Source organism: Opisthocomus hoazin, chromosome 1, assembly GCF_030867145.1.
Source record: "Opisthocomus hoazin isolate bOpiHoa1 chromosome 1, bOpiHoa1.hap1, whole genome shotgun sequence".
Classification (NCBI taxonomy): domain Eukaryota; kingdom Metazoa; phylum Chordata; class Aves; order Opisthocomiformes; family Opisthocomidae; genus Opisthocomus; species Opisthocomus hoazin.
Window position 1 is genome coordinate 26,460,485 of NC_134414.1, and position 24,886 is coordinate 26,485,370.

General features: G+C 43.6%; 1 protein-coding gene across 1 annotated transcript; it reads left to right on the forward strand.

The window, feature by feature from the left end:
* Positions 1-206: 206 nt before the first annotated feature.
* LOC104332715 (uncharacterized) lies at positions 207-19,813 on the forward strand. The gene is made up of 3 exons (XM_075419848.1): positions 207-330; positions 9,743-9,817; positions 18,431-19,813. Exons 1-3 carry the CDS (start codon positions 305-307, stop codon positions 18,714-18,716), a joined length of 387 nt encoding a protein of 128 aa, XP_075275963.1. The 5' UTR covers positions 207-304; the 3' UTR covers positions 18,717-19,813.
* The last annotated feature ends 5,073 nt before the right edge of the window (positions 19,814-24,886 follow it).

Genomic DNA, 24,886 nt, shown 5'->3' on the forward strand with positions numbered 1-24,886 from the left:
CGGAGGCTGACAGCGAGTCCCGCCGGGGAGCAGCGGGGCGGGCAGGAGCCCAACGGGCCGGCTGCTGCCCCCGCTGTCCCTGGGGGGGGCCGGCCGGTGGACGCCGGTGGACGCAGGTGCCCGGCGGGGTGTGGCGGCGGCGCGGCTCGCACCGCCCCGGCTCCTCCCCGCCGGGGTCCTCGCCGTCCTCTGCGCCTGCCCCCGCCGCTCCGCCCCGCCCCGCCCCGCGCCGGGCCGCGAGCGGGGCATGGCGCTGGCCTTCGCCTGAGGAGCCGGGCCGCGGCAGGGGAGGCCGGGCGCCGCCATGGAGGAGGACCCGGAGCTGGAGAGGTGAGGGGCGGGCGGCGGGGCTGGCTGAGCGGCCCCGGGGAGCTCACGGCCTCGGCGGGGCCTCTCCGCCCAGCAGGGCCCGGCGTCGCCTCCCGCCCCGCAAGGCCCGGGCAGCGCTGGGTCGGGGCCGCCGGGGACGGGACCCCCCCGTGGTGCTCCGGGGCCGGCTGCGGCGGTGGGACGGCCCCTTCCGGCGGGGGACGCGGGTGGCGGGTGCGGGGCGGCGGGGAGGAGGGCCCTGAGCCCGGCCGGGCCCTGCCGGCAGCCCCGCGGCCCGCTCGCCGCCTCGGCCCCGCCGGGTGCCGCGGCCTGGGGCGGGCCTGCGCCGCGGCCTCGGGACGGAGCCTGAGGGCCCTGACCGAGAGAGGGGTGGCGGAAAATAAATCTTCCTGCGCAACGGGGGAAAAATACACTATTGGGGAAAAAAAAAGGCGATTATTCTTGGGATGCCTGCTGTTACCACGCAGGAGCAGGACCGAGAAGCGTTAGGGGGCTCGTCTCTTGTCTGTTATAAATTGGTGTTTAGGTGTGCGTGGTAAAATTAAAAGAAAAAAAAAAAGCTGAAACTTGTGTTCTTATGAATTTTGGTTTTCTGTGCTGGAGACGTGGCAGTTTACCACGTGTTAAAATTGCTCTGCAGTGACACAAGCTGCTCGGCAGTTATTCTGTCAAGGCTTTCTGCCTTGTGTGTCTTTGGGACGAGAGGATTCGTCTCACTGGGCGTAGCGAGTTACAGCGTTCCCAAGCGAACACTGAGGGTTAAAATGCGGATTTCTGTGTGTGGATACTCCGTCACAGCAGGCCTTGCTTACTTTCGATTTAGAAAGAGGCTTTAGGTGTTTATTTCACAGATTTTTTGGGGTAATAGTCCTATTTTAGTTACGAGTTTTTGTTTGGTGTTTTTTTTTTTTTTTTTTGTCAAGCTTGTTTGTGAGTAACTGCATGTTTCTTACTGCTGGTCAAAACTGTTACAGTAAAGGGATGACCAGAGACTTTCTGAACAACTTCTACCCGTGGTTCTCTCCATTAACTTTTAAGAAACCGTGTCTGAGAATGCTTACAAGCAGAAAAATGTTATTTTTCTATAGCTGGCAAGTACACAAAAGTGGTAGCACCAGGATGGCAGAAGGCCTAGAGAGCATAATGCCTTCTGAGAGGCCTTTGATGCTTGGTAGGCTACTTCTGTTCTCGAATCATCAGTTCAATAATTAAAGCTTCTGTCTGCAGACGCATGGAAGTTATTTTTACTGGTGCCGTTCCAAACTTAAGGCTTTGTCATTGATGGCACGTTGAAACCATCTCACTGCTCTTCCACGCTGTCTGTCATCTGGCTGTGGTTGCCGTGCTGGGGACTCGGGGTCATCCGGGCGGTTTGGGGCAGAGGCGCTCGCTCACCAGTTACAGCTGATGGCTCCACAGTCTCCTCCTGGTGCTCTCCTTCCCAGGAACCAGAGTTGAAGTTTTATCCTGCCTCACAATTTCAAGCTGAGTTGGGATTTGCTGTTCTTTCTCCGTGGCAGCGTGGTAGATAATGGGGATGACGCTCAGTCTTGCTTACCGAGAGGTGCATGGTGGGGTGTAGCTGTCTGGTGTCTTCCATCCGTCCTACCGTTCACCTCCGTATGTGTTTAATCATCTCTGAACACATTACAGGTACAATATAGCCTACTTGATGATTATTGCTTTCTGTCCTGGACCCACCTGTTACTAGGTACTTTTTCATACCTTCAGCTTTCGTAACAGCTTGCTTTGCTAGTAACACCCTGAATTCAGTTCATGCTATGTGGATTTAGGTGTCATATTTGGGTATTTCTAAACAGGAGCCTCTGTACAGTCTTCAAGAGTCTAATATAGACCTTTCTTCATCCTTTGGTTTACAGATATTACTCATTCATTTTGTAATCACCGACCTGTTGATCATACTTTCCTGTCAGTGGCACAGCAATGGTAGTTAGGTTTTATAATGTTTAGACTCTTTATAGCATGGCTTTAGCATACAAATAATGGCATTTCTGTTCTGTAGCCACAGAGTTAACTATATTAGGCAGATTTTCAGTGTTTAAAAATGTTTTCATTTGGGAATATTTTCAGTAGTCTCTTTCCGGATTTCAGGCTTGTCTTGCAATGAGCAAGTCTTAAATAACAGCTTAAGGTTTTTTGTGTGTATGTTTATTTAATCTACCATGGGGGAAACAGAAGTGTAACTATTTCTGTGCATGTTTTTTCAGGTCTGAAGTGAATTTTGTGTCCCAGCTTTCTAAACAGTGATTCGTTAAGACAAGTCAGTCGTCCTGGTTTTTTTGGTTGTTATCTAAGGAGAGGTCTCTTCATCTTGCTTGTTCTGTTTCGTCCTTACTGCCACATTTTCCTACTGTTATTTTTCTGTTTTACTGTGTCTGACTGTCAGTTGACCTTGCGTTTGATGTTTTCCTCACTTTAATAGGAGGTGATAGTCGCTACTGAAGCTGAATGCTAACTCGCGAGTTACCATGTGACTGTTGCGTACTCTGGATGTTAAAACTCTAAAAGCTGTAAATACCACAGGTTTGTAAAATAGTAATATTTGCTACATTCTGCTGAATTATTTCCTCTGCTCCCTCTCACCTGATAACCTTTGTTGGAAGCTGACATTTTTTCCTATGAACTTGCTGGTACGTCAGTGAAGACCCAGAGTCTTGAAATACAGTGTGATTCTAAGAAAATTCTGGGTTAAATTCTGTTAATATGTAATTAATGGTATTGCGAAGGTATGACCCAAGAGCAAGTGGGGGGGGAAGCTACAAATCAGTTACTAGGATCTGTTTAGTTTGTTTCCCCTGCAAGCACATGTACTTGCTTTTCCTACTTAATTTCAGCTAAATATGCTTTGGGATATTACAGAAGTCACCATTTTCATCCCTATGCAAGAAAAAAATCTTTTCCCCCTCTTCTTCCTAGATTTTCTTCACAGGCGTTCTTTGTGTTTGAAGCACAGAAAATACATTGTTTCTCTGAGAATATAAAGGGAGTGGCTTTGTTATCCTATGTGTCCAAATCCTTCCATAATCTGTTCTGTCTTTGAACAGCTATAAATATTTTGCAACCTTGGATACCATACCTTACTAGAAGTGCCTACCAAGCTTGTTTGGAGCATCATTTACTTGGAGTGAAGTGTTTCCTACGGAGATGCTGCTCTGAACCACACGGAATGCTATAATTCTGTAACAAGAGACCTGTAGTTGAGTTCAGAATCAATAGTCCAGTATTTTTGCTGCATAGGCATCCCAGTTATACTTTTTAACAAGTAGGCTTTTGTGCCTTGGAGAAATTAATTGATAGTTCTTACTGTTGTTTTTAAGAGTTAAAATCGAAGTGTTGGGATTCAGTATGCCATTCTTTCCTGTATTCATGGGAAAAAAATAAAAGTGATCTGCCAGCTAAAATCACTGTGTGAAATGGAGTGGCATGTTCGCTACTCCAGCTGGTGAGAATATCAGCACAGAAATGTGCTGCAAATAGCACTCATGGGATGGACAAACAGAATATTTAAGAAAGAAACCTGAGCAACAAAGAATGAGAGCATTCACATGCCCAATGTGGAGAGGTTTTGCCTTCAAACAAACGTTAGGAAGTTTGTGGCATATTTGTGCCTTTTTTTCATTCTTGCTCTTTATGTTGTGGCTTAGTCTTTATTTCTTTTCATCCGTTTTCTTGGTAAATGTGAGCATATAGGACAAACCAGCTCACAGGATTTAATTATAAATAACACTGGCCTTCGTTACCATTCCTTTATTGTAGAAGGCAGTATCTTTAGTCCTTTACTTGACTGAAGGTCTTTATATTAATTATTCAGATGTAATCAGAATACCAGCATCCACTTCTATTTCTGGTCCTGTGCATGGTTAAAAATAAGTTGTATAGTCAGCATAAAACTACATTGATAAAATTGATTGAAAAGGCTGCTATTTTTTTTCTTGGGCTTGCAGCTTGCTATCACGACCTAGAGTGACTCGGGAAGTGGGTTTAAGCGTGATTTTGGAGATCACAGTAGCCGAGCAGCCTTGCCTTTCAGCTTGAGTAGTAGTGGTATAGACTGCAAACAGTTATTAATGCTCTGAAGGTCTTTCACAAAAGTGCGTTTGGTAAAGATGTCTCTTCTCTGGCTCTGGGAGATGTTGAATATAAACGCTGCTCTCCTGCTCCGGGTCTGTGCACTTTGGTAGCCAATTGCGTGCTGTGAAGCAGCTCCTGTAGATACGTTTTCATTAAAGTTCTCATTGGGATCTTTAATGAGATGATGGCGTGAGTGGAGATGGCAGTTTGTTAGGTTATTTGCCGAAAGCTCCCAGGCACACCCGCAGAGGACTAAAGAGAGACCGTGGTGGATGGGGGACCCCAAATAGGACCCAGCCCTGGCTTCTCCCAGGCCCATCCCAGGAGCCACTAGTCTGTCAGAGGTCCATCTCCGGGAGCCCAGAGGAGCACAGGGGCTCCCACAGTAAGGACTCAGAGGAATGAACACCTTCTCTGGGCCCCTCCCAGGGCTGGACCCAGGAGACAGCCCTGGCCTCCAGGCGTTGACACCCATCAAGATGAGCCAATGCTGGAGCGCCCATTGGGACTCAAGGGTGTTGCTGCCTAGGGGTGTGGGCCACATTATTGGATGCAGGAGAAGAGCGTTTTGAGATTGCACAAGGCTTATTATGCGATGTGTAGGGAGGGAACCAAAGGCAGGGAAAGGGGTGGGTTCAGGTGATTGAGGAAGAAGCAAGAGTGGGAAAATAGAGGAATAAGAGGATATAAAGGCTTGGTTGTGTGAATAGGCTGCTGGTTGATACACTTCTGTGGCTGTGCCCTGTGCCTGATCAGCATGGTCTGTCCTGTCTTCCTGTTAAATTCCTTTCTGACTCTTTCTTAGGTGACTGAGACTCTGTCTGAGGGGAGAGGGTGTATGTCTCTGGTAACAACTAGAATCAAACCATGGGTTGGAGCGACCATGTGTCCATGGTGCTAGCACCTGGAACAAGAGCAGCTCTGGATGCCTGCAGTTGGGCTGGGACCCTGGGCTGGAGGGCTGGGTGCGAGCAACTGGGGATGCTTCGTGGAGTGAGTGAAACCCAGTGTCAGCCACTGGAGTGGGACTGGGGACCTATATATCTGTGCTGCGGTGCTGAAGCAAGCGTGGGTGTGTGAGGTAGCTTGTGGCTGCTAGTGAAGATCAAGCTGGATCAGCTGGTGAGTGGGTGAGTAAGGTGAGGGGTGGGAGGTGAGTGTTCATCTCTTAAGAGCAAGACCACTGGAGGAGCTCGCTGTTGGAGGCACCGGGGAGTCCTGGCCAGCTGCTGGAGAGACTGTAGGGTCAGGGGGTCTCCAGGGGCGAGACGCGTGTGTGTGCCTCTACAGACAAGACTGCAGTGGGGTTGGGTACTGGGGGACCAGGGAGCCCCAGCCAGCTCTGCGTGATGGTCTGTGCCAGCAGTGGAGTTGGGCTCTTACACCCAGCTGGAGAGCAGAGCAGGATGAAGCTGTTGGTGGGAGCGGTCTGTGTGTCTGTCTGTGACCCATGTGGCCAGTGATGTATACGTGTGGGGTGTGTGTCTGTCTGCTGGGAGCGAATTTGCAGCCTTGCTGCTGGTTGGACCTGGATGTGGAGCTGTGGCTGCCTGCCCTCTCAGCTGTCAGATCCAGCATGGTATGTTTTCTTACGGAGCGGTCTAGAATTACAAACTTTGGGTGGTCTCTATAATGACATGATGTTTTCATTGCCTGTAACTGTATCAGACATACCTCTTTGTTACCAGTTATTCATTTCTCAGTCTGTCTGATCTTTCGGAAAAAATGATGAAACTCTTTCCCTGAGTGAGGAATAGAAAATTTCTCTGGGCTTTGGAGCCTTTAACATTCTCCCATTCTTTAGACACAGGCATTTGTGATGCAGGTTGTTAGGATTTATGCAACGGGAGCTTTGCCTGTAGCCTTGGAATACAGAGGAAAAAGTCTAATATCTCAGAAATGTAAATAGGTCTTGGACCATACTCTTGAAGATAAAAACATCACTGCTTATACCTTCGTGTTACTGTAATTCTGCAGCTAAGCTTGCTTGCTCAGAAAGGATTGCCACAGCAAGTTTGAAGTGGTGCTTGCTATAGAAGATGCCAGAATGATGACAGTGTTCTTAAATGCGCCCCTGTCCCTAATTTTCCCTGCCTCCTATCAGTCCCCCGGTGTTTGGGTGGTTCTCGGGCAGAAGTTGTGTGCTGCGTTCCCTTTTCTCGTGCTGCTGCTCTTGGAGTTGATGCTGGCAGGCACAGGACTGTTTGCATTGTAACCAAGCTGTAAAAATGAAGAGAGCGAGGAATGTGGAGTCCCAAGAGGCCTCTAAAAGCAAATGTAAAAACCTTGTTTGCATAGCTTTTAAGCTTTTTAGCTTACTTGTGTAGAGGATAGAAGTTCAGTGAGTGGAAATGCATTATTTCAGAGAGGATCTGAGCATTTTTTTCATCTGTCTCTGCAAGTCGAAAGGGCTTTGTAAAGGTGCAGTGAACAAGAGTGATGTTGAAAGACCAGTATTAGGACACAATATTTGGTAAGAAAGGAAGGTGTTGACTTATAAGGCTACTAAGGTGGATGCCAAGTCGGTCTGATCTTTGATATAACCAGAGGAAAAAAAAATTCAAAATATTTAATAGCTTATAATTCCTAAGTTAATAGAATTGGTGTCACCATATTAATTTATTATGAAGTTTTCCCTAAAACCGAATCATAGCTGTTTAAAATATGTGTGTGTGTTTTATTAGTGCTTTGTAGCTCAGATACTTTGGTTTATGATTTTAATTATAAAATAGTGACAGATTTTATAATAATAATGACAGGCTTTTAATCTGCCTCCTAGTAAGGTTTCTCAAAACAGAATTGCTAAGTTTGGCAACTGGTAAGTCAGACACTTCTTTTTCCCCCTTTCTCTCCTTTGTCAGACAATGCTGTTTGAAGGCTCAGCACAAGCTTTTATAAAGGCCACATGTTCCTGCTGTCATCGCTATAAACTATTTTAGTCTGCTCAGATAGCAAATTCTGGGTCTGGAGAAAAAATAAATTCAGCCATTATTTGATGAACACCTGTGTTTGCAACATCTCCCATATTCCAGTGGTAGAACCTGTGTTTCTTACCCTTTTTTTTTGTTCTTGGGGAGTAGCCATCCCACACCCCCCGCTACTTCTGCCTGGGAAGGCAGCAGTAGCTGGCGAGGTTGCTGATGCTGTACTTGACATCTAGGCGCAGGCAACTTGAACAAGTGACAGCTGACATTGGCAGATACTTGGTTTCCATGGATGCCTGTGATACAACTGGATGTGCAACATGTCCTCACAGTCAGATGTATGCTTAAGAAAGGATTTGAAATACCCCAAGCCCAGCTGTTACTGAGATCATACTAATACCTTATACGAGAGACAGAGGGGGAGACCACTATGAGGAACCTTAAACCAGTGTGGCTTTAGCAGACTAGTGCACAGAGAAGCAATACTGCAATTTTTGGTGCATTTCTCTAATGTTGTTTCTGTGGAAGTCTTGGATGCTTTCCTTTGCAAAGCCCTTCAAAAGCCAACTATCAAAGGTAAAAGTTATGATCTGTGAGTGTTTGCATGTCTGTCTGGCACAGATCTCAACTTTTGCTGGATGGAGTGGTTTCCCCTTGGAACAAGGGAATATATATATAAGTTGATCAAGGATTATTTGTATGTTGTTTGAGAACTTGTAACCGATTCTGGAAGCTTCTTTAGGAATCTTTAGCTAACGTATTGCTTGCTGGAAATTACTGTAAATTGAGGAAGTAGTTCCATGATAGCTGGTTGTAAGTATAAAATATGAAAACTATATTCAAGCAGAACTGTAGAATAACTGTGGAAAGGATAGCTATACCTTGGTGTACATTACACTTGTACTCTTTTAGCACCATTTTCTTTTCTGTTGCCACAGAAAACCAAAAGGTGCAAAAACAATACAGACAGAAGAAAAAGTGTGTCTGTGTTTATAAAATGTCACCAGCCTATCCTAATGAATGAACGAATCCACAATCACAAATGTGAAGGGAGCGGGTAAAGGCTAGGTTGTAGGTTGCTGTGTAACTGCAGAACATTTTCTCATTAGCTACTGAAGGAAATTCTGTGCTGGTTGTTTTCATTCCCTGTTGTGCACATGCAGTGTATGCATTTAAAGCTAAGACCTCTTGTGTTTTCTATGTGGACTTTCATAACCTAAATGGTGGTAAACCACTGTTAGATGTTTAGAGCCCAGCATTAACTTGTTAGATCTTCACGTGGACCTGCCATATAAATTGCTTACTTTTCTTCCTAGATCTTCGTCTGCTATTAAATGATGACTCTTGACTTCCCTAGTCTCAATTTTGGTTTGACAACAAAACTGATACTCAGGCTTTTTTAATCTGTGGCAAAGAAGCAAAATCCTGCTATGCTGATAATACCATAACAACATGATGAGACGTGGCTTCCCCGAGGTTTGCGTTGAAGTCTGCTGGCAGTTACATTTTTTGCACAGTCTACACACACACTTGCACTATCAAGATGATGATTGTGTTGCTCACGTAGTCCAAATGGCAGCAGCCATTCTGGCACATCGTAGCTAGGAGAGCTAAACAGTAAATACCCTCTTTATAACCTCCTGCCTTCAGTTACTCAAGCCTTCAGCCTTACCTACGTCAGTCTTGTTAACGCTTAGGTTCATATACTGGGTATTACGGCCAGGTGCACAGCTTTGCTTTTCTGTCTTCCAGTTATTTTTGCTTGACATACATAGTTGCTTACAGTTAACTAACCAATTTGTTAGTTTATGCATTCAATGTATATAATAAATGGCTCACCTTATCTGTTCATTGGTTTTCCCATTAACTTCAACCATGTACTGTTGAGCAGTTAAGTTTTATTTGAGATTGAAATTAATTCTTAAAGAGAACTGAAAGACTGACATTGCAGGAGTGATCTGTAATTTGCATAATTTACACTCTCTGATGACTTTTTATGTAAACATAGTTGTTTAATTACTTGAGTGTTAGTCTGGCCAGTTGAACCTAAGTGAAGTGACAGCAGGGAAAAGCATTCCCAAGGTGAAGTGATAGGCACCGTGCTTTTTGGTGTAGTACGCCAGTTTTCCACACTTTATTTCTACTTTTCAATGAGTATTGCGATTGTTGTATATGCAACAGCTTAAATTACTTCTAATATGTCAAAATGTTTCTTTTAATCTTGGTGCATAGGAATCTGAATTGTCTTAATAAGAAAAGCAAGGTGATTTTGGTAGCCTCTTTATTGCTTAATTCATTACAGTGAAGAATCTCTCCACTTTATTTACATAAGTTCATGAAGCAGCAAATTCTTGTGTTCCCCAAATGGTAACTTTTTGTTTTCTCCTCATGTTTAGGAAGGCTGTGGAAGAGTTACTTAAAGAGGCAAAACGTGGGAGAACCAGAGCTGAAACAATGGGAGCTATGGGTTGGTAAGTTGTGCCAAGAGGAAATTAATGCTATATGACCGATGCCAAAATAAATTTTACATTTAATGTGTGACAGAAGTCTCTACCTTTTAATTTGCTTCGTGTTTAAATAATTTGTCTTCATCCAGATATTCATTTGCCTGGACAAAAATTTGAGTCCAGATAAGAAAGAAGCTGAAGTAATTTCTGCCTGCATGAAGTTGCTTGACTGAATGTGTTGAAGTCAAAGCAATTAGAAAATGGGGACTAGCTGCTGCAATAGTGTTTCTTTATAATGGATGGAGTTGCAAAGTTTGGATTGGGACCATGTGAGTCTTTAAAATAGTGAGTAGCTTCAGTGTGCATGTACTTACACATGTTGCTGAGTTAGATTCTGTTTAAGTTCAAAGAATTCATAGCCTGACAAAGTAACCTAAACCCCTAAAACAATAGAAATAATAAGTGATCCTCTAGTAAAGAATCAATTTGTAAATTGCAGCCAAAAATGAACTCAAAGTATAATCCAATTTTGGAAGGAGGTATTTTTCAATACTAAAAAACCCTTAAAACCCAGAGGCTAATTTGTGTAGCAAGTGGGAAAAGAATCACAATATTTAAATCTTAAGTACTGTGTTAATTCTTCAATGCAGTATTTCAGGTTTTATAGCTATATTATCATGGAACGTAATGCATGTAACTGTAAAGAAGTAATTACATGCTGAGAAGAGTCATTCATCTTAAAAATAATGTATATGACTTTGATAAGAAGCTATCGGATCTAAGGATGTTCACACAAGTAGTGCACCAGTTGACTGCGTTAAACTCATTTGTAGATAAGGTTTGGCTTCCTCCACCAACAGTGGTAAAAGATAAGCCTGCATGGTGAATGAAGTTCTCGGCTGATTTCATGGCTATGTTTGTTTTAGTAGCTCTGAAGAGATTAAAATAGTGTTGTGCTGAAAAAAGAGTTAATCCTTTATGTTTTATAAACAAGTTTTGGGGCTTTGTATGTTTCACCTGGTATTTCTGCTAGGGATGTAGTTTATACCCTGAATGTTAAAATAGTTAAATTGATTTAATCCCTGAGAGTGGTTATGCATATGCTGATACAGTATGCTTTCACCCTGTCAACCGTGCCAAATGGACAGGAAAACCAGTGCAGATAATTAGCACCGTGGAGTGTTGCATGTATCCAGTTACTGTGAATTTTGAAGTTAATCCCAGGTGTGGAAACTAAAGATTTATGTTAGGAGATAACCAAGTGTCCCTGTACAACTTTGGTGCCGCTTGTGCAGTCTGGAATACCTGCCAGGAGGGTGTATGGACTTCTACTCCTGGCTCTGACTACTTCTTCTTCCTTGTCTGTAAAAGAGTAGCGCTCCTGCTCAGCTGGCTGGGGTGATCAGCTCAGGGTAACGTGCAGTTTGCTAAAGCCTGGTGCCCAAGACCTGCCAGATGAGGGGACAGCCAAAGGTGACCTGTTCTTCCCAACAGCTATAGACTCCACTAGAGTGAAACAGTGGCTGGCTAGGCCAGAGTTGTGTTAAAGGTGTAGGAGGAGAGGGTTGTCAAGAAGGCTTCAGGCAGAGGATGACTGTTGACATAGGGATTGGCATGGTGATATCCTGAACGGAGGCTGTTGATGTAAGCATCCTTTTGGCTGCAGAGGAACATGAGAATAGAATCTTAAAGGTCTTTTCCCACCTATGATTCTAAGATCATCAAGTCCAACCATCCACCAACACCACCATGCCTGCTAAACCATGTCCCGAAGTGCCACATCTACACATTTTTGGAACACCTCCAGGGATGGTGACTCCACCACTTCCCTGGGCAAATAGCTGTATTGGGTCAAACGAAGGATCCATCTCTGCAGTGTCCTGTCTCCATCAGTGGCCAACGGCCAGTGCCTAGGAAATGGAGGAAGAAAAGTTCAAGAAAGTAGCCATGCTTCCTCAAGGTACTATCCCAGCTTCGAGCAGTCTGCAGCTCAGGATATCCTGCATTCTTTTTTTTTTTTTTTTTTGTATGTGATGCTTCTCCAAGGATTTTTTCCTCTCTGAATTTATCCTTAGAGGGACTGGTAGTAATCCTATTTGTCACAAATCTGCTGCTGTGGACTTTGGCATAGGCTGGTGTGTGTGACCGTAAGGAAACTATAAAGCCCTCCACAGGCAGACTCGCAAGAAGTCTTTGGTGTCTGCTTGTGCAAGCACAAGAGACAGAACAGCAGCCAAAAGCTGCTGCTGCTCTCTTCCCTTTAGTATTTCCATGCCCCGTTGTGCTGTTCCGGTCCTTGTGAACTGGCCCAGCAACTAGGTATTGCATATATACGTGGGGGATGAGATAATCAGTAAGATATTTGGAAGGAAATTGATCTATGCTCAATTGAGTATCACACTCCAGCAAAATGCCATCAGATGTAACTGATGTTACGGTAAACCCTGAAGGGCTTCAGAGATAAGATCTAGGACTGATATGTAGCCTTGCAACTGTAAACTACTGCTGCTCTGAGCTTTGTGAATGCCAGAAGAAATGAGCAAAAAAGTGGGTCCATGAAAATGTGTATTAATAGACCAGATCCAGGAAAGCATAACTGGTAGAAGCAAAGAGACAAGGTCATCACCACCTTGTCTAAAAGCACAGTCTTAACAGGTAAAACACAAAACCTTCCTTCCTTGCCAAACTCAAAATGCTTACAGGTGTGTTTCATGAGGACTTCTGGGATTTCCTCAGCCCTTTGTCAGAGGAGTCCTGGAGAAGAGATGCACAAACCCTGGAGACATCTAGTGTAAGGCCATCAGTCCTGCATTGGCACTGGATAGTTGAAGCAACTCGGCCTGTGAAGAAAAGATTTGTTCTGCCATCTGTCTTTGGGTAAGGAGAAGCAGAGGCTGCTACTGCTCGTACTTCGCTGATTCCAGTTTATGTTGATCTCCAGCAGCTGTTGGATACTGGGAAATACATTTCTGGAGTCAGTGGCATTTGACAGAAATTGGTTCAAGGGAGGTGCGTGGGGAGGTGGCATTCCCTGGGAAACTATACTGTGCATACTGTTACAAAGGAGTTGTGTCTCCTGGTGGGTGTTGATGGCAGCAAAACCTTAGCCAGCAAGCCTCTGAATGTGATTTTGGGACTGCTTTCAGGTTCAAGCCACTGCTCCATTACTCTCCAGAGTAATTAGTTCTCCACAGCTCAAGTGCACTGCTTGAAGAAGTTCCGCAAGTTACCCCTACCTAACTTTTGCTGTTTCCTTGCGGGAGGTGGATAGTCAGCTGCTGTTTGAGCCTAAGTTGCAAGCATCCAAGCTAGCATAGCTGACAGGTACAGAAAAAAACATACCAAGCACTTTAGCCCACAGTCTCTGATACAAAGACCCAGCCTTGAAATATGGGACAGTTTGCTAGTATTTCTTCCAGTTTGGGAATGTTTTGCTGGTGTTACATTGTCTGACAAGTTTGCTGTGGGTGGTGTGGGTAGGTGCTGCAACCTGTAGGGGTTAGGTGCCAGCAGAAGAAAGGCTTGTCCCAAAGCCTTGTTGGCAGTGGTAACAGGCAAGGTAGTATTCGGGAAGGGAAATTGTCTTAGACTCTCTGGACATGGAGCAACTGTCCGTGTTGCCAGTGGGTTGCAAGAGCAGAGTTTGATAAGAGTCAAAGCTGGCTGGCCTCCATGCTCTCAGGACTGCGTAGATTAGCAGTATCTGGGTCCATGGCAAATTGATCCAAGAAATACTGGGTATTCGTATTTGTAGATCTCACATTATTGACTCTCGAGTATTGACTTCTTCCTCAGATGTCGTCAAGATACTTGCTCTCAACACTGCAGTGTTTCTAGTTCCCGCAATGCTCCTATTGTATGTACTCTACAGCCATAGTGATTCTTGTTGGGTGTCTCCTACATCCTTGTGATACCACATGATGTAGATCCCGCTGATGGTGTAGCTGGTTCAAGCATTAGTGGAGCTAATCACAGGTAAGAAAATTTGTGACAGAAGGGTAAGGGAGGATCCTCTTCTGAAGGTGGTCTTAATCCTGGAAATGTTGAGCAAGAGAGAGCAGAATCTGTGTCTAAACCACAATGATGCTGCTGTGATGCTGGAACTTCTGAGATCAGAAAAGACATCAGAGCAGCTGTCTGAAAGGCACTTGAAGGACCAGCTGGATCCAGGATGGGAAGTTGTGGACAAATAGTGTAAGAATGTTTGAAATGGTTAGATAAATGTGTCCTTGATTCATCAGATGGAATAAAGCTGTAAGATACTGAAGTTTCCATTGTGTGCCTAGGTAAAATCAAGCTAAAAGGTTTCCTGAAGTGGTTTTGTTGGTCCTATGTACATAATTCATAAGCTTCTGATAGCAGTGGAGTGGTCCCATTTTAAGGGGTTGTTCTGCTTTAATTGAGAAAGGCAGTTAAAATGGCACAAAAGCTGCTCCGTAGAAATATTCCAGAGGCTGCTATTTATTTTTTTTTCCGATGTATAGGTGTAGTCTTTAAAGATGCTGGTAGCAACTGAGCTAAGGCTGAACTTAATGTAGTCTTCTCTGCTTACTAAAATACCTAAAATAAGATATGGAAAATGGGGTATTTTGGGATGGTTTCTTCAGCTCTGCATTGTAAGAGCAGATGGAAGTGCAAAAAGAAGATAAATGTTGGAAGTGTTATTTTTAACCCTATTTCTTATAAAGCAATCCTAAAATTGCTTTCATTCTATAGATAGCTTTCCGTTCAGTATCAAATCTGTTAGTCAGAAGTAGTGCAGAATACAAAATAAGGAAGACGGAGGCTGAAGGGTTTGAGGGCACTGGAACTGCAAAATGCTGTGTTGCATCTTGTCTTTGAGTGGGTGTTGCATGACTGCGCAGAAACACTGCAATGTAATTCCACTGCATCTATTTCATTTGAATGTGAAGAGGAGGAGAAGCAGGGTACAGACAGAGGTGGCAAAGTAATTATGTTAAAATCTTGTGATCAGAGCACAGGTTCCCATCCAAAGTCCTGCCAGCTGTATCTAGGTGCCAAGACCATACAGAAAAGCTTGCAGTGTTGTCCTAGGCATCCTCTTTTGTGAGATACCCTATGGAAGGATAACATCCTAGATTAGTTAGTTTGGCAAAACAACATCTAGCTGCTTTTTTTTTTTTGCCTTCCGTCAGTTTTCTGTGAAGTACTGTGTTTTCCATGGCAGTTTGGAAGTGGTAGAAATGTACCTGTAAGTTCATGTGTAATGAACTCTGTTTCCTGGAAAGGTCTGATTTACACTGTTTACTGAGGCTGACTGTGCCAAGCCTGTTTGGTATGTCCAGTTACTCTGAAGAGGAAAGGCTGTGGCACATGGCACTGCACTGCTGTGTCTTAAATGGTTTCGGCATGTTTTACTGATGAGAAGTTGTATGGTAGGCTTCTGTGCTGAGCTGCCCTGCTACACTTGATGATAGATATTGGCTGGAATCTATGTGTTATTGCATAGAAGTTGGCTTAAAATGTCAAAAGTACAGTTAAGATTTGACCTATGTTTGCAATAATGGATTGAATCTTTTCTTCTTGCTCAAAATTCGATTTTGGCACTTCGTCATTGCATGTCCGTATTGCCAGTGGGCTGCAAGAGCTGTGTGCCGAGTTTCAGCATCCGTGAAAGGACGGGAACGACTCTCACACGCATTGATACGATGCACAGTCGGATTCTTTATTCTCCTGCTTGTGTGGTTATATACATTGTCCGTATCTGTATATGCGATCACGCTTATTCGGATAGGCTACAGACATAAATCACACGCTGTTCACACGCCCCATGTTCTCTTATAATTGGTAACTATGCACTAACGCCAATAGCAACAGACTGCCTCCACGTCCTTGAACACATCTTGTTTTTGCTAACCCACACCATGTGCACTATTAGAACTTTCTCAGTGGCTATTCTTAGCTGTCTTCTCCAGCAGCCTGTTCAGTTATGCTGTTTTGCTTAAGCGGCCTAGTCGTGCTAATTCTCAAGCTACATCGACCCCAACAGCTGTGGGTGTAGGGGACTTATCCATGGAGGGAGATGAGCTTCTATGAGTGAGAATAGCTTGGTTTAGCTTACTGGAGCATGCAAAGCAAAAAGTGAACCCTTACATTGAGTGAATGTGTTGCTACAAAAATGGACTCCAGTTCTGTAGACAAAACTGCTCCAGAATTGCAGGTAGCATGCTTCCTTTGGTCACACCTGCAGCCCTGCTTCAGGTACGCTTCAGTTTGGAACTTTAATGTTCTTTTAGCATGTCTTTTTTTATGAGGAAAAAAAAAAAAAAAGCTTTTAAATTGTGTTCTGTGGTACTGTTCACTAGTCAGCAGTGTTGTGTTCCACCTTGCATAGGCTGAGCTTGCCTCCCAGCCCTTCAGAACTTACACTGAGGGCAAAGCTCTCACTGAACTGAGCCTTGCAGAGTGAGACCTACAGCAAGCCAAAGGCTTGTCTTCGGGGAGGACAACTCTAGAAGTATACTGTCATTTTCTCACTAAGAGAAATGGTCTCAAAGATACCAGTGGATTAATACAGTTCACTTTTAATCTTCACAGTTGCATTTATACTATGGGTATATGTAAACATTATGGGCTTGTATGTGTGCATGTGTAACATCGCAGTTCTTTAAGACTTAAAGGCAGAATTTGCTTTGTCAAAGCCTGAAGTCAATAAAACTAAGGACTGATGTTTCTCTTCATTGCCACAACTTACTGCTGCCCCCTGAAAGCCTGGTGGCTCGCTTTTATTGCTGTATGATGGTGAACTAATGGCATCTCTTGTCTGACTCTGAATCTCTGCATTTCTCATCACTTTTCATTCTTAGTATGGCTCAGGCAGCACTCTCAGTGCCAGAAAGACATAAATACTTCAGCAAGGTGAATTTATTTAGAGTACATTGTCTCATTCTAGAGCTATATATATTACTGCTTAATACATTAGCTCTTAAGAAAAAGCAAGGGGAAAGAGACAAATGTGAAATAGTTTTTGCCTGGATGCAGCCTGGAGAAAGCTGCCCTCCTTGGTAGGAAGTGTTGAGGTACAGCAGTTTAATGCTGGCAGAGGACCCAAGTGTTGGCTGTTTTGTATTATGACCTGGGTGTAAGCTGTGCCATAACATGTTCAGCACCATGTGCATAGCTGATGTAACTTGAAGTAGAAACTCTATTCTACTGACATATGTTAGCCTTGTATATTTACTCAGTAATACAGTTAATGAATAAATACTCTCTCCCTAATTTACAAAACAGCTAGACTAGCTACAGATCTAGACTTCTTTTTAATGATGTTTTTTAACCAGGATTTGAGCAAAAACAGTGTAGATTTATATGCAGAAAGTTTAGAAAAACTCTAAAACTAGTTATGCTGTAAAAATGTTTTGAGAAATACCTAGCAGAAATAAAAGTGTGCCTGCTTAATGTATACTGCTAAAATGACTATCAAGTTCTTTGAGGATGTAGGACAAAAACAATCAGTAATGCTTAGTAGGCAGACCTGAAACAAACACCATGGTAAATGCCATGTCCAGTTAAAAGTCAAGAAGTATGCTAAAGAATCAGACATGATCTTCGTTACAATTTTCTTGTTGTTCTGATACGTCTGATTATTCAGAGGTGTCAAAGGTTTTTAAAAAATTAAGATATGGTTTCTACACTTACACAAAATTTTTAAGTAGAAAACATTGTGTATTAACGTTGTAGTTAACATTGTGGTGTTAGGATTCATTGACTCTGTAGCCGATTCAGTAAGTGGCACTGTGATCTCCAGCAGCTCTGCTTTTTTAGCGTAATCCCATAACTTCTCCATCAACATGCAGACTCAAAAATGTTGTGAAGACAAACACCATGGTGGCTCCCACTGTAAACAAAGTCTTCAGAGTGATTTCTGCTTACTGCAGGAATATATTCAAACTTGTTTTTTCTCACTCCCTTCTTTAAGAGATGATAAATTGGGAATAAGTAGAGTACAGCTGATAGCAACAAGATAAATCTAATGTACGGTACTTGTTTGCTAAAACTAGCTGTTAAATTACGTGCAAAAGTGTCAAGCTGCAAGACGAGAAAGCCAGAAACAATGGAAAAGAGCTGGATAAGTATCCTTTCTGTTGAACAAGCAATAACATTTTGTTTGGTGGCTGCCAGATGTAAGTTAAAATTGGTATGTCTTGTGTATATGTTTTATCGCTACAGCTGTTTGGGTGCTTCATGCAAGTGTACCTTTCATGTTCGGAGTATCTCAGTTCATTACGTAATGCTGACTTCAGCAGATTATGATCTTGTAAACCATTCTGATTTGACTTAGAATGTGTTATTAAATATTTGATTCCTCAAAACTTAAGCACTGTCAACCTTAAAATAGATTGTCATTCTCTGCTTCGCCCTGTACATACTACCTTGTGAAAATCATATGGATTTTCACTGTGTTGAAGTAGAATCATTTTCACCCTATAAAGAGTAAGATGAAAGGAGGATGGAGACAACCTTGAGCATATCTTTCTGTACTGAGAGTTTACACTAGGTGGCATGCAAGGAAAGCCAAAAGCACAAACTTGTCTTAAAATTATTGAAGTTAATATCTCAGACTAATTTCAGCATGTTTTTGTCTTGTCTTTTGATCACTTTTAAATGTCTTCACAGGTTGAAATGTCCTCTTGCTGGTACAAATAAAAGATTTCTCATTAATACCATCAAAAACACCTTACCATCTCAAAAAGAGCAAGACCAAGAACATGAGCAAAAGGAAGACAGTGAGGAGCCTGAGCCAAACAAAAGCAGGAAAGAAGAAAAACCAAAGAAACGCAGAATTCAGCCGTATACACCCAGCTTCCAGTCCAGAAGGAGAGTCAGCTACTCTCCTCCGAGGCACCGAAACAGGAACCAGCACACAAAGGATAAGCATGAAAAGCAATCAAGCAAACGATGAGGAGAGGAGAGTGACAGGATATGTGTTACTACAAGCCAGGAATGTCATTAACTGTCGGACTGCAGCGATGTCTCTGTTTTTCAGGAAAAGATGCTGTTCAAAGCTGAGTTTTGAACCAACTTGCTTGTGTGAGAAGTAACCTTGAGGTAGCTTTAGAAGACTTTTCTTTGGGACCTTTAAGAGAGCAGCAAAGTGCAGCGTAAGGTCTTTCAGTCGTTTTAGAATGGACATTCCTTTCCCTTTGCTCCATTCCTCTCTCCCCTTCTGACTAAGCTTAGGGTCTTGGTGATGGAGCGTGATACGTGTGTCACTGTCTGATACAACTCGTTTAGTCGTGTCACTCTTTTGGAAATAAGTTTAAATTAAGCAGAAATCTATTTATTGTGTAAAGTTGGCAGAGCTTCTTTGCTGCTAACCAATAAAGAAGTTTTGCGTGTTGGGGTTAGTTTAGTTTTACACAATCTAGAAGAAGGGGAAGCTGCTCAGTGCCTGGCCAAGCACATTAATTTTGTATAGAATATAAGAGTTTACTTTCTTTAGTTTAAAAAGAACAAATTTCAAATGGGCAACACTGTTTTTGCTTTCCAGGAGGAACTACCAGGAAATACTGATTTTCCTTGTTATTGTGTATTCACAAACCTGTCATAGATAATAACAAACATTACCCCTAAAAAGCCATAACTGCAATAATTGTCTCTGTTTAGACTTCCCTCTGTAAGGAAGTAGTTTGAACAGTCTGTTGTCATGGTGCTTTCAGAACAAACCTTGAAGACAAAATTATCACGTTCTCTGTCCACTGCTAGGAAGTTTCCAAGTAAATGTGTAATACTAGAAATGCAGAGGTGATACTTAAAAACACTCAAACGCTCACTTTCCAAGCCTGTGTGACAGTTCTGTAGCGGTGCAGTTCTTAGACTTGTGACTTGGAGCAGCTGTAATACACATCGGCATATCCTCCACCTCACTTCTGTTTGTGTTACAGTCATAAACTTCTGCGTGAAATATTTTGTATTTCAGTATTCTCAGAAATAATTGTTTTGAACATAGGTTTCCGTTCTGAAGTGTGCTGACAATAAAATGGAGAATGTTCATTAGAAGTGCTTTCTGGAATTAATGCTTTTGGTGGGTTTCTCAGCTGACCTGGGCCTCTGAGGGGAAGGGGAGCCAGCGCTTGGCGGCTGCGTCGGGGCAGGAGTGCCATCTATGGGCTGCTCCATACCGCATCTCCTGAGGAGATCCAAGTGGCAAGGAGGTGGGGAGACCGAAGTGGAGATCTGCTGCGGCTGGATTTTGATGCCTGAACTGGGAGTTGCACTGCTGAGAAGTGGGACAGTGGTTATTTTGCAGGACGCTGCTTGTGTTCTCCGTTGTACTTTTTGGAAGGGCAGCACCCTTAATACCAGCTGGGCTCTGCTGCAGTGACAGTGCTGGGTGGATGTGGCTTTGCAGAAGAGAATTCATCTTGCCATTGCTCAGGATTAGGGCTGGAGATGTTCCACTGGGTAAATCCCGATGAACTCTTCCTGGTCTGGCTTGCAGTGGTGTCGTGAGAGCTTTCCACGCTCAGGCCTGCAAACACCTCTTTAGGATAAGTGCTGCTGTTGATTCTACAATAATCTAAGCCAGGCTTTCAGGGAGGGAAAGTGATTAGAGTATGCTTTCAAAATTAGTCTGGATTGTTGATAGAGAGCGCTTCCGTACTAGAAATGCTCGACTAGAGGATCTGACATGACCTAAACCAGATGGGTGGAGAAAGCCCGTCGTCATCAGTGGTGGTAGGTTCAGATCTAGTTCCACTTTTTTCTGACTTACAGAGCGTATGTTGAATTAGTAATCGTTAGTTGGTTCAGTCCACATTTCAGTGCTGTCTTTCATAAGTGTACATAATAAAAACAAAAACTGCTGCTCGTTAACTGTTCTGAAGGCAAATCTTCACCCGCTGATCACTTTTATTAAAAAATAGTGTGCATAAAGCCAGGTTTGTATTGGGTCTGCAGCTGCTTATGTTGTGCAGCACCAGTGTCACATTTATAAACATGATCTTACAGACGTGTCTGAAAGGCAGGAGTTAAACCCTGGAACTTAAAGCTTGAACATGACTTTTCAAAATGTGTTACTAACCGCTGTAACTCGGAACACTTGTTACCCATAAAAGTGCCTAGTTCTTAAGACAGATAAATACAGAAGTAAATAAATAGAGCGTTCTTGGTCTCAGCTTCACGCAGTAGTGCGTTGCAGCATAGTTACGTGGGAGGGGAATGCACTTTGCGTTAATGTTGCTGTAGTGATACTTCAAAGGTGTTTCTGGTTTATCTGTAAACTGCTAGTGTTGGCTTTGTTTAGTTTTGGTGCACGTTGTACAGATAACAGAGTTTATTCAGGTGAGGGTATTCTCTTGCCATAGTCACAAGAGCTTGTCGATGAGTTTTTGTTACTATGTTGGACAGAAATTCTTCAAAATATTGATTTTCATCAACCTGATACTGAATGTAGATCACAACACAATATGAAAGAGGAGAAGAAAACACTTTGTTAAATACTTTTATTGGTTTTGACTGTCAGGATCATAGTAATGTGTAGTTCTTTCATTGTACAGCCTCTTCTCTTTTGTAAATCCAATTTGAATTACTTGCAATGAATCATGAATATCCAAGGAAAGCCCAACAGATTTGACATTGTACGCAACTTAAAGGCAAAAATAGACCCTGTTTTTCAGACTGATCCAAGTTTACTTCACAGAAGTTTCTCGAGGTGCAGTTGTAAGAGCGTTCCTTAGTGATTATGAAGTTTCTACAGCAAACTAGTTAACAAAGGAGATGTAAATGTTTGTAGATCAATGGAATAATGTAGCAGGAGGGGGCTGCTTTTCCTGCACAAACAGAACTGGTTTTTGTGTTGTGGCTGCGAGTTGATCACTGAGAAGTGTGTTTCCTCTCCTGCCCTATCGGAGCTCTCATTAATAATGATGTGTTTTCAGTTAATTAAACTGGAACAACACAAAAATAGACTTGCTTGGATAAGTAGCAAGAAAACATATTTGGATTGCATTAAGAGAATGATTTTATTAATTTTATCAGTAGAGTCACTGATGCACCAAATCTTTATTCATGTGAGTGATCTTTGCACTTGCAAATAATCCTGTTGTAGCTCACCATCTATGAATGAAAGTCTCATCCGCATTAATATACGCTCCCTGTTTGAGTGACTATCAATAGGAAATAGTCAAGAGTAAATGTTAAAGAGGGCATAGCTCGATTAAAAAAAAAAAAAAAGGCCTTAAAAATTTTGCAAGCTATCTCTGTTCACACCCTCATTTCCAGATAGGATAGTCTTAAGATAGAAAAAAGCTCAAATATTTTTATGTCAAATAGTTAGCAGCCTCTCAAAGTCTCAAATGAACACTGTGGATGTACCGTCCTTATTTATTTTACATCGGGTCAGTATTGCTTAGACTCCAAATTTACCAATTATGGTTTTAGTGATTCTCAGGCTGTTACCCTCACCTTATAAAATGCTCTAGAAGGCTGCGTCTATACTGAACCTCGAAACATTGAATCTCCATCCGTAAGCAAAAAAATAAACTTTTGTTTGTAAGGGAAAGCAAGAAGAATGTGCTATTTTTACACAAAACTGCTGTTCGTATACGACTGGAATGTTGAGCCAAACACTCAGATAAGGAACAGTGCAAGTTCTGTGTAGTTCCCCCGTGAGTGTCCCGTGTCTTTCGTACTGCGACTGCGTAGGGCTAACTGCACAGGCACTGGTGCCGTGGAGAGGGGATGTAGTTGCCGGTAATGTTGGTGTGGGTCTCTGGAGAAGAGTTCGGTTCCCGTCTACTGCTTCCGTGTAGGCTCTTAGGCAGGTTTTCTCATTGCTCTAGGTATACCTGTACCCTAAAGAATAGGTTTTGCATGGTCATAAGCACTGTAGGCTGTGTTTCTCGCCCACCTTCTGTCCACATGGCTGCTCTGCAGATGGCCATCAGCTTCCCAGTGTGGCCGTGTTTGATAAGGTCCCACGGGCTCGTGCAGCCCTGTGTCCTCCAGGCCCGCTAGCCACCAGTGCCATGAGTCTTGACTGGGGATGTAGGCAAGCCAAGGCCACCGTGGCTTTGGCGTTGAGCAGGGCAGGTTTGAGATGTGGGAATACCCAGCGTAGAAAATGTCGTGGTTTAACCTGGCAGCCGGCAACAAGGACCACACAGCTGCTCACTCGGTCCTCCCCGCCTCAGTGGGCTGGGGGGGTAGAGTGGGCAGAAAGTAAAACTTGTGGGTTGAGATAAAGACAGCTTAATGAGACAGCAAAGGAAATAATTGTAATAATAAAGAATATGCAGAACAAGCCATAGACAATACAGTTTTTCTCACCGCCCAGCAACTAGTCCCCAAGCAGCGATCACAGATGTCCTGGAGCCCGTGGATTTCACCGAACCCACAAATTTCACTGAACTCATTTAAAAGTTTGAACTCACAGAAAAGTTCAAACTTACAGAAAAGATCGAGCTCATGGAAAAAGAGAGTTCCTCCCCCCTGGCCAACCCCCATTTATAAACTGAGCAGGACGCCTATGGTATGGGATATTCCCCCTGGCCAGCTTGGGCTGGCTGCCTGGCTGTGCTCCCTCCCAGTTCCTGCACACCTGCTCATAGCCCGACATCGAAAACAGAAAGAAGTTCTTGGTTTCTTAGCAACAACTAAAACCGTCAGTGTGTTATCAACATCATTCTCATACTAAATCCAAAACACAGCAGCTACTGGAGGGGAAATTCACCCTATCCCAACTGAAACCAGGACAGATACGTAGGGATGCTTTGAGAATATTGCGTCACAGCCTCATGTCAAGCCCGAGTCTTTTGGACTAGATGACCCACAGAGGTCCCTTCCAACCCCTACCATTCTGTAACCTCAGGCAGTCTGTATCACCCGTGAAGCACTGTTAAGGTCTGGAGTATGGCTTAACAAACAGGCTCGTGTTCTGCATTCTCAGTGTCATCACGCGCTGGGATGCGGTCACAAAAAGAACGTTACAAGGATATGACACTACAGTCACAGAGGCAAAAGTCAAAACTTTGTCATAAAGTGAAGGCAATGGTGCCTTTAATGGTGTGGATGAGAAAAGGCTGTCTAGACCACAGTAGAAAACCAGTGTAACTGAGGATTTAATTGGACTCTGAAGTCTGAAAGTGCAGCCCCAGGGAGCCACCAGAGAGGCTTGCTAGCAAGCAGAAAGGAAACCCTGCTGCTCTGCCATCCTCCCACCCACACCGGTTCAGCCTTGTGCAGGAGGAACCATGGCGACCCCATCGCACCCAGTTCATGTTCCCTTGGGTGGCAGACACAGCACGGGGAGAGTGAAAGAGGAGCATGAACATAGGACCGTGGTATGAAAGTGAGAATGCGGGAACGTGGCCTGGTGTTTGCTTGGGCAGTTGGCAGCTGGAGTAGTCTTAGTGTGGTCTCCCTGCTCCCTCCTGCCAAGCAGGAGTGCACCCGTTCACCTCCAGACAGGCACGTCCCTGGTCCTCTGCTTGCTGTGAAACCCACAGCCAGGCCAGGCCATCTGTGCTTTCCTGGGGCACACGGACGGGAATGGGGAAAGACTGCAGAAAGTGCTACGGGAGCAGTATTACATGCTGCTTAATATCAAAATGCAACCAAAGTGTGGTTTTGGGAAACGTGGGTGGGCATTCTGCTTGAGACCGTGCCTTCTGAATTCTCCAGCTTCTCCCGGAGAGGAACTGCCTGTGTCTTTTAAAATATCCCTTGGGGGATGCAAGCTTGCCCAACTCTAGTCGTTCAAAATGTCTCAGACAAAGAAAAATGCCAGCAAGCAGATAATTCATCAGAAACAGCAATGACAGAGTTCCTGGTAATGAGCCGTTGTTTAAGTTCAATAATAAGAATATTAAGAAAGGAGTATAACACATGAAGAAAACCAAAGGTCTATGTGAGCTATTGCTTTGTCTTATTTCTGTGTTATATTCAGATACAGTCTTCTCTCCCTGCCGTATTAGCAGACACCAGAGTAATAGCAAAAGATACAGGGACGGTAAGGAAAACAGTTGCTGTTGTCAGTCTGGATGTCTAAACTTAACTGCCCACAGCAGACCCCTAAATTAAAACATTACTCTTCAGCATAATCCACTGTGTTGCTAAAGCACTGCAGAGGCA

What these genes read in the sequence shown, in the direction of transcription:
- LOC104332715 (XM_075419848.1), top strand. Translation starts at nt 305, where the DNA reads ATGGAGGAGGACCCGGAGCTGGAGAG. An exon ending in GAGGACCCGGAGCTGGAGAG is followed by an intron (nt 331 to 9,742) that starts GTGAGGGGCGGG and finishes CCTCATGTTTAG; the next exon opens with GAAGGCTGTGGAAGAGTTAC. An exon ending in ACAATGGGAGCTATGGGTTG is followed by an intron (nt 9,818 to 18,430) that starts GTAAGTTGTGCC and finishes ATGTCTTCACAG; the next exon opens with GTTGAAATGTCCTCTTGCTG.